Source organism: Gymnoscopelus microlampas (assembly GCF_963454915.1).
Source record: "Gymnoscopelus microlampas genome assembly, chromosome: 3".
NCBI classification, from domain to species: Eukaryota; Metazoa; Chordata; class Actinopteri; order Myctophiformes; family Myctophidae; genus Gymnoscopelus; species Gymnoscopelus microlampas.
In genome coordinates this window covers 17,307,156-17,316,638 of record NC_139940.1, presented here as the reverse complement: position 1 = coordinate 17,316,638, position 9,483 = coordinate 17,307,156, and the positions used below count along the sequence as shown (strand labels likewise).

Genomic DNA, 9,483 nt, shown 5'->3' with positions numbered 1-9,483 from the left:
GTGATAAGATGTTTCCGTTATCAATCGCTGTGGCTGTAGCCTACATAAAGGCAAACTTTCCCAACCACAGAAAGCAACTAGGTCAATCACTCAACAAATTACTACGGTGCTTCTTCTTGTCTTTCTGAGGTAGTACTTACATTGCATGCATCTCGGCCTCCATCCATGTACCCAGCACACACCATCCGGCGAGAGATCATACCGGGGTAGGCATTCTCGCAGTCGGCCTCATCCGTAATGGGCACATCCAGGCACTGCAGAAGGACTGGCATGTTGACTGAAACAGGCCAAACACACAATGAGAAAGAGAGAAATGGTTGTGCAAATATATCAGAAAACATACAGTAGTTGGTAAAAGGCTGGTTAGTTAATTCTTCTATTTCATTTTTCAAAACAAAGGGGAAAAATTAGATGCAATGTTTGTACAAAAATACACCAAGAGAAAAGATCAAGTGTGTCTGAAGCAGAGACAAATCTATTAGGTTTGTGTACCTTGTCCTGCCAAAAGTATTGATAGTACAGAAAGCAAACTTGAGTGTTGCAGGCATTCTGCTTTGTTGTGCTCTCTCTTAGTACGGAAAGTAACAAAAACACAATGTATATCAGCCACTGTCAACCTTTTTAATTTCAAGGACCCCCAGTTTGATATGAATTACGCCACGGATCCCAATCTACACTGTACACTCCTCTGTGTCGATTTAACTCTGAGAGTGTACAAATTAAGCCATATGGACCATTTGGTTCATCATTTAGGTGGAACCTCCTTGAGGAATCTCTGCTGGTGGTCCCTGGACCCCACGTTTATTTCTTTGGCTATTAAGAAATAGCAGATATACAAGCTCATAGGGACGAGCTTGTAGATCTGCTATTTTTGAAAAATCGTGAACATTTGTAACTCAAATCTTTGCTTCTGGGGGTCCCTGGAACAAAAATATTTTGAGATGGGGGTCCGTGGCCAAATCCATATAATTTTGGGTGGTCCTTGGATTGAAATAGTTTGAGCACCACTGATATAGCAACAATAGTTTTTCAGAAAACTGTTAGGGTTTTGGAGACATTTGTAGAATCGGCCACAGGTCTAAATGGGTTAATGCTTCAGTACAAATCAGATCAATGGTATCAGCTCACCCTCATCTCCCAAGGCAGTGTTACCCCAGCCAGACACAGAGCAGGGCATGCCCCCAATTGGACAGAACGTGGGCAGAGCAATGGGTGCCACCGCCGCGGTCACCTCCACAGGGAAGTAGAGCTTGATCATCATCATGTCATAGTCCAGGGTCTGGTAGTCATAGCTGGAAACCAGATAACAGGTGAATAAGACATTGTGTATTGATGGATGGAATTAGATGATTGTTATTAGAAGCGCCATGATTTGTTATGTTCAGATAATATGCATTTAGAAGAAAAGGTCTCTAAATGATATTGGTTTTTAACAGTGGTGGAAAAAGTACTCAAATTTGTACTTAAGTAAAAGTATTAATACTGCTATATAGAAATACTCTGTTACAAATAAAAGTCTGGAATTCAAAATGTGCTTGAGTAACAGTACAAAAGTATTGGTATCAAAATGTACTTAAAGTACCAAAAGTAGAAAGTACTCATTATGCAGAATGTCCCATTTCAAGTTTTCAAATGTATAAAAATCTTTTGAAAATAGCAGATCTACAAGCTCACAATGCAATGCATCGCGACGCATTGTGAGCCTTGTAGATTGGCTATTTTGAAATAGCCAAAGTCTAAATAGGGTTAATGTATGTTTTGTAATAATAATCAAAATGTACAAAGTAACTAGTAACTAAAGGTTTCAAATAATTGTAGTGGATTAAAGTACAATATTTGCCTCTGAGATGTAGTGGAGTAGAAAATTGGAAATACTCCAGTAAAGTAAAAATACCTCAAAATTGTAAGTATAGTTCTTGAGTAAATTTACTTAGTTACTTTAGTTTTAGTTTATACCACTGGTTTTTAACAATTTTAAGAACATCCATGCATGATCGGACATGGTTAATAAAGTGGAGCAATATTAATAGAAGAGAGTTGCAAGCCCTTTCTCTCTAAATTATTTCACTTTTCTTGCAGTTTGGCTCAGCGCCAAGATGTTTTCAAATGTTTTTGAATAGATGATATTTAAAGTAATACAGCATTTCAACCGTATTTTGAGTTTGTAGATCTGACATGTTCACACAATGTTTGTCCCAGAATAGGGACACTAGGGGTTCATGTGTGTAAGGAAGGTTTTGCTCACCTTTGGTGCCAGATGATGGTGTCTATCTTGTAAAGCTGCTCGGTGCCCTCATGCACACGGAGGTCGTGGTCTCCCAGCATGACCTGCATATAGTAGGGACTGAGAGAGGACAGGATGGCATTATAAAAAGGTCATTCACGGTCTATACATCGATAAACATTGTAAAAGAAATACATATATATGCAAAACAAATCCAATGAAACAGGAATCATATGTATAGTATATTAGATTATTTAATCAGTAAAAAAGACTGCAAATGTGACTAACGATTCAGCTGAACCTCATACAATAAAGTGTTTCTGAGTTCTTTTCATACTCACTTGTACCAACAATGGGCGACAGAGAGCACCCACTGATTGTTGATGAGCACGCCACCACAGAAATGATAACCGTAGTTGAGAGAGGCCATGTAGGGCCGAGAGTGAGGCTCACACTCCTGCCCGCCAATGATCCTCCCATCCTCACGGGGCACTGCCGCTGTGACACGGAGGGGGGCACGAACACAGACTCTGTTAGTCACACGCTCACAACAATTCACATTGTATCGTAGGCTACTTGATATTATTCGCACAGCTGGTATTAACCACTTAAACCCTATACTGTATACTTCATCATTATAACAAATAGAAAATACAATTGCTTATCTACAAACTCACAACGTGTTTCATGGCGATGTGTTGTGAGCTTGTAGAAATGCTATTTTTGCTATTTTTTAAACTTTAGAAAATGTATTTTCTTTTTACATGCAGCCTAATAGTGTTTTTCTGTGCGTGCCTGTGTGCATCTTCGTTGCTGGCATATATACTACGTGTGCGCGTATGTACTTGAGTGCATGCAGCATGCGTGTGCATGTATGTGCTTTTTCTTCCATACATGATGTGCTCATGGCTGTATTAGTGCGCATGTGTGCGTGTATGGATTACCAGCAGCTCCAACCAGCAGTAGAAGGGCCAGCAGTCTCATCATGATGTCTGGTGAATGATCAGAAGACACCTGGCCACACCATGGCTCCTACTTATATACAACTAACGTGCCGTGCCCCAAGTCCATTCTGACACCCCCCACCCACCCCTTTAATCAAACACCCACATCCCAGTCCTCACCCCCACCTACCCCATCCCTCCCACCAAACTGGCACCCCTGTACCTGGCTTCTTATCGTGCCCCAATTTCCTTATCGGCCTACTGCCACCACCCCTCCACCCCCCCCCCCCCCCCCCAACACACACACACACACACACACACACACACACACACACACACACACACACACACACACACACACACACACACACACACACACACACACACACACACACACACACACACACACACACACACACACACACACACACATGCACACACTACCCACTGTGTCTTCCAAGTGGCTCAGTTCCACAGAGCGACCAAGGACCAAGGTCATGCCTATTTTCACACTTCTGATGATTAACTCAGGCTAATGAAAACAGCCAAACAAAGTTTTGGGGATGGCTGCCATCAAAATGAACAACAATTCTGTTTTCTACATTGGTGAATACAAATAGGAAATACGTAATGAAGCCCGTTTTGCACTGAGACATTTTAATTAAAACTCCTACAGCACAAAAATCTAATGTAATCTTATTCAATATAGAATGTTTGTAAATTCAACATTTTAATATGCTCGCCTCTCTGACATAAAAAAGGTCTCTTAAGGTTGTATTTTTGGTTGCCCTTGAAAACAAGCCAAGAGACGTGAGAAAAATCTCACCTGTGATATATGTCCACAAAAGTGGAAAACTTTGAAGTCTCATGACAGACAACACTTGAACATGTACTCGATATACAAGAAAATAATTATATCTATAGTTCTCATGGACGTGAATCAAAATATTATTGTGTGTTTTCTATCTGTAACTATGTGTGTTATTCTACTGCCTGTCTTGGTCGGGTATCCCTGGGAAAATACATTATTCATCTCAAAGAACTATCCAAAGGTTAAATATTCCATTCAAATGAAGCTATTCTATTGCATTGTAATTCTGATCCATTCTTTTTTCATTCCATGCCTTTATTCCATAATGTTGCATACTGTACTGGGTACCACTAAGGAACAGTTGACCTACTGCACAAAACTACAGGAACCAAAAGGAAATAATGGAAATAAAACCTGTCCGGCGGCATCATTGTCCCATACTGTACTTAATAAATATGATGTACTTTGTGCTTTGAGAGGTTTATTCATTCTTGTTTTCTCAAATTAGTTTTCAAATGTATGAACAGTCTAGCCCCAGAGCATCTTTCCAGATGTATTGAAAGACAAGACAACAGAGTAACTAGGAGCATGGTGAATGGAAATTGTAAATGACTAATCATAGAACTACATTTGGACAATCAGATTTCTTCATAAAGCCCTGTAAGCATAGAAACAAATTGACATTAGAAATCAAATTAATATTACCTTGTTTGTTTTGCAACAAAGGTTAAGTGCTGGCTACTTAATTTATGTATCTTTATTCATCTTTTTATTTGTCTTATTTTCATTAGATTTATTATTATTATTATGAATATGTTGCTTTTGTTGTTGTTATATTGTATTGTTGTTAGCACAGTCTTGTGGAACATGCTGCAGCTTGTGGAGCAAGCTGCTTGTAGGCTACCTGTATGAGTGAGACAAATTAAAACCCTCTTTAATGTTGACTAAAAACAAACCGAAGCTGTTCCCAGTTTTGTATTGCTAATATTTTTATTTTGACCATGTGTATTATTTGAACTGTATTGTGTAGCAGTATAGTGCATTTTACATTGGTCGTGTATCTGTAGTGTATTATGCTGGTTTTAAGACAATGAGAGCTGTATATTTTAATTGCATGATATGCAGCCTAAAGCCCAGCTAGAGACAAGATTAGAAAATTAACAATAGACTCGGTGCAGCACATCATTTTTGTTCTTTTCTGAATATGTCATGTTAACTTGCATTGCCCCTATAATAAAGAAGAAAATAAATAATGAAATTAAGATCTCATTAAGGGCAGAGTGAACACGGCAAGAGAAAAATGAAACTCTATGAAGATTATTCGTGTGACTTTTCCCAGATTGTGATAACATGTCAATTTAGGAGATAGGGGGCATTTTCTGGGTGGGAACAGGGGCAGAGGGAGTAAACAGGGTGGGGGTTGGATGGAGGGGGGGGGGGGGATCTGGGCAGCACACAGATGAGATAGATGGATGGCATGGGGTATAAATGCCGTGAATGACATTACAGTCCTGTCCAGTCTGGGTAGAGGAAGACTTGAGTCAGCTACAGGATGATCGGCCTTATTGTACTCGCACTCCTGGGTGCTGCAGGTAAAACACTTGCTCAGCTGTCACACGCAAACACATGTTTATTTTTACATTTGTACAATTTGGATTTAACTCTGGGGATTTTACTCTGTATACCATTAAGAAAAAACAAATACAAACAGGGCACCTGTTCTTCTCAATGTTGTCTTATTGTAACATCTGTCTCTCCCCTTCCTGTCTTTCAGCGGCAGCCCCCATGGATGACAAGATAGTGGGAGGCTACCAGTGTGAGGCTCACTCCCAGCCCTGGCAGGTGTCAATCAACCTCGGCTATCACTACTGTGGAGGCTCGCTCATCAACGACAAGTGGATCATCTCTGCTGCCCACTGCTGGCAAAAGTTAATATTACATTATGGCTCATGAAGAAATTGCAGAAAATCAATGCATGTCTTTTGAATAGAGGATAGGGATACATCTATCCAAGTGTAAAATTATTACAAGCAGACACATTTCTCCTCTCTCTCTCTCCTTCTGTCTCTCTCTTACGCGCCTTTCTCTGTCCCTGTTTGGTCTTCTGTCTCTTAATTCAGCCCCTTTTCACTGATTGCCCTCCTGGGAGAAAACCACATCTACAAGTATGAGGGCACAGAGCAGTACATGTCCGTTGATGCCATCTACTGGCACCAGAGCTACGATTACCAGACTCTGGATTATGACATCATGCTGATGAGGCTGGCCCATCCCGCCGCTCTGACAGAGTATGTGAAGCCCATTGCCCTGCCCCAGGCCTGCCCCAGGGCCGGCGACATGTGCCTGGTGTCTGGATGGGGGAACATCTACACTGATTCAGGTACGGTGCGAGAGGGATCTGACAAGGAAATTATTTTTCTTGCAATGATCTTCTTCTTTTGCATCATGTTCTTATGTTTGTATTTCATAAAATATCTTCGTATTCCTATTCCTATCTTTTATGCCCTCATGTGTTTCTGTCTATGCTTATGAATTATCATGGTTCTATGTCATGCCATACCGAGTGACAGACCCAGCCCGTTGTGTGGAATATAAAGTTGTATTGTATTATCTTTCTCCCTCTCCACCTTTCTATCACCCCATCCAGTGTTCAACCCATTTTACCTGCAGTGTGTGGATATTCCTATCTTGTCTGATAAGGACTGCGAGAATTCCTACCCTGGCCAGATAACTGACCGCATGGTGTGTGCCGGATACCTGGAGGGTGGCAAGGATTCCTGTCAGGTATTCAAACATAATATACTGTATGACACGGTACACTGGTAGACCATAATATGCGGTGGAAATAAAACATGACTGCAACTGTCCTTGACAAATATGTGAATGAATGCAAATGTTCATTTGTAATTCATACCATGTTTTTGGCTCTTTTCCTCTCCTCTCGCCCCTCCTCTTCTGTCTTCTCCTGTCCTCTCCTCATCTGCCCTGTACCGTTTATCTCCTGTCCTCTCCCCTTGCTCAGGGTGACTCCGGTGGTCCTCTGGTCTGTAATGGAGAGCTGCAGGGCATTGTCTCTTGGGGCACCGGCTGTGCTCAGCCAAACTACCCCGGAGTCTACACCAAGGTCTGTTCTCTGCTACCCTGGATCGACGAAATCCTCACTAACTACAGCTAGGCCTCAACATCCCATCGCAGAGGACCAGGAGCAGAGGACTGGAGACGTGCAAAGGAAATGTAGAGGGAGAACAACTGAGAGCGAGAGAGAGTGAGAGAGAGTGAGAGAGAGTGAGAGAGAGAGTGAGAGAGATGTACAGATATGTGCCACTCTCCAGTAGCACAGAAGGGGTTCCTGCACCATCAATAAAATTGCTTCCTTGATGCCAGATAACATTGACTAAGTGTATTTGTTCTATTTGTTTATACAAAGAAAGAAAAAGAAAAAAAAAATACTGAACACAGTCTTGCATTAAAAATGCTATTGACATCACAGTTTCCTCAACACAGAAAAAAGAAAATGAGAATAAGAACAAAAACTAGAAAAAGTGCTCCTTGGAGCACAGGTCTCCGCCAGGTCAGGTAGGTTATTGAGGGCCAGCAATGTTCGGAATTCGCCAAACAGGATGGAATATATGAAAAATAGGACGCAACCTTGTTGATCACTTGACTATGGAGATAATATGTACCGATTTGCATGATGTTTGGACCAAATTTGTAGGAGTAATATTAAAACAAATGTTTTGCAAAGATCTGCCTCCTGCGGGCACTAGGCCATTATGAGCACTTTAAACCTATATACTGTATACATTGAAAATAGCCGATCTGCAAACTCACAACGCATCGCGATGCGATGCGTTTTGAGTTTGTAGATCTGCCATTTTCAAAAAATCTTGAAATAAAATGAGTTTGTAGATCTGCCATTTTCAAAAAATCTTGAAATAAAATGTGGAATGTTTGGAAGATTTTTGAAACATTCTAACAACACAAATCTAGTACGGGGCTCCCTGGCACAAAACGTTAGGTGACGCATACATATTAATTTGGGGGTCCAAAATATTTGAGAACCACTGGTTAAAATACTTAAAATTTAAAATTGTGAAGCAAGCCCAAATGAGCAACTAAGCCCAAGAAACCACAACCCACAACTACCAAATTTTACAAGCAAAAATAAGCCCAAAGTATGTTTGTTCTAAGCTGGTCCACCTGACTCTCATTGACGTAGATGTTAGTACCTTATTTTTATATACCTTGGTGTAATACAGGTTATCAGTTGCCAGATTTTGCAAAAGAAACAAGCGGCCGTGTCGATAAACAAGCCCAAAAGAAGCAACTAGGCTAATTTGTTTCCACTTTTACATCGGCTGTTTGAAAATAGCAGATCAACAAGCTCACAACGTGTCACATCATGACACGTTGTGAGCTTGTAGATCTGCTATTTTCAAAAAATATTGGGAAAAAAAGTAAAATATTCAAAATATTATGTCCCTGGCACCACATATTTTCAGATGTGGGTCTGCGACAAATACATATACATGAAAATAAATTGGGAAACGCTGGCTTAAAAAACAATAGAAAGCAATTAAGCCCAATGAAGCGACTACACTTTTTTTTTAAATGCTCATTTATAAGCAGACATGGCAACACGGGTAACGAGTGTATTAGGAGGATTAGGAGCCCCTCTGATCTAACCTCGGTCCCAGCCTCACGAGAAGCTACTGCCAAGGCTCTGTCGCCGCCCTTTCCGGTGACATCAAGCGTGACGTTACTCTCTTCTCCACTATGATTTGAGTACTCCAATTGTCGCGCGTGCTCCCCCCTCCCACACACACTCACGCACGCACACACACACACACACACACACACACAAGCAAACACGACGACACACGGTTTGTCAACAAGCGCTGCCTGTTTAGAAGTAATAAAAGACTGTTATAGTGAAATAAACAACTCATAATATAACGTTACTCCACATAGACGTCGAGCAAAGTGCAAAGGGGTTACCATGGCTGGTGAAAAAAACCTGCTAAAACACTGTGTGATCAGACTGTGGAAAGAGAATTGAATTATCTCTCTCCATCCACCAAATAGGTGAGTTTTACTGCGGGTGTGTTGGCTTAGTCTCAAACTTTTCCATGTCATTGTCAAGGACCCCCAAATTGACACGTATTAACCCCCATTTGAAAAGATATGCCAGGGCAGGACCCCCATAAGAGAAGATTGTTTATGGCTCTTAGCAGTGATTCTCAACCATTTTGATTTCAAGGACCCCCCAGTTGACATGCATTTAGGCTACGGACCCCCATTTAATGACATTTCTATCTTTGGGACCCCAATTTATATTGTAAAATCTATGTTAATTTGACAAAATGGAACCAAATGGACCCGGTTCCATATGTCACAATCAGAATTGCAGACCCATAATTAAGGGTCCATTTGGTTCCTACCTATCCATCATTTAGCTGGGGACCCCCTGGAACTCCCTCAAGGACCCCTGGGGGTCCCTGGAC

The 9,483-nt window shown here is 41.1% G+C and overlaps 2 protein-coding genes across 2 annotated transcripts in view; one reads left to right on the top strand and one right to left on the bottom strand.

Annotated features, from left to right (window-relative positions):
- Positions 1–3,208, bottom strand: part of LOC311042518 (trypsin-like) — a gene marked incomplete at both ends in the record, with an annotated part of 4,752 nt that extends 1,544 nt beyond the window's left edge. Inside the window, 5 exons of the mRNA XM_084053299.1 lie at positions 141–277; positions 1,129–1,292; positions 2,246–2,344; positions 2,566–2,722; positions 3,169–3,208. Of these exons, the coding sequence (XP_083909425.1) occupies positions 141–277; positions 1,129–1,292; positions 2,246–2,344; positions 2,566–2,722; positions 3,169–3,208 (597 nt within the window). The remainder of the gene's footprint in view (positions 1–140; positions 278–1,128; positions 1,293–2,245; positions 2,345–2,565; positions 2,723–3,168) is intronic.
- A 2,323-nt stretch (positions 3,209–5,531) lies between these two features.
- On the top strand, positions 5,532–7,154 carry LOC311042515 (trypsin-2-like; the record flags this gene model as incomplete). The annotated part of the gene is made up of 5 exons (XM_084053295.1): positions 5,532–5,571; positions 5,754–5,907; positions 6,100–6,359; positions 6,627–6,763; positions 7,002–7,154. The coding sequence occupies 5 exons, from the start codon at positions 5,532–5,534 to the stop codon at positions 7,152–7,154; spliced, it is 744 nt and encodes a 247-aa protein (XP_083909421.1).
- Between the last annotated feature and the right edge of the window lie 2,329 nt (positions 7,155–9,483).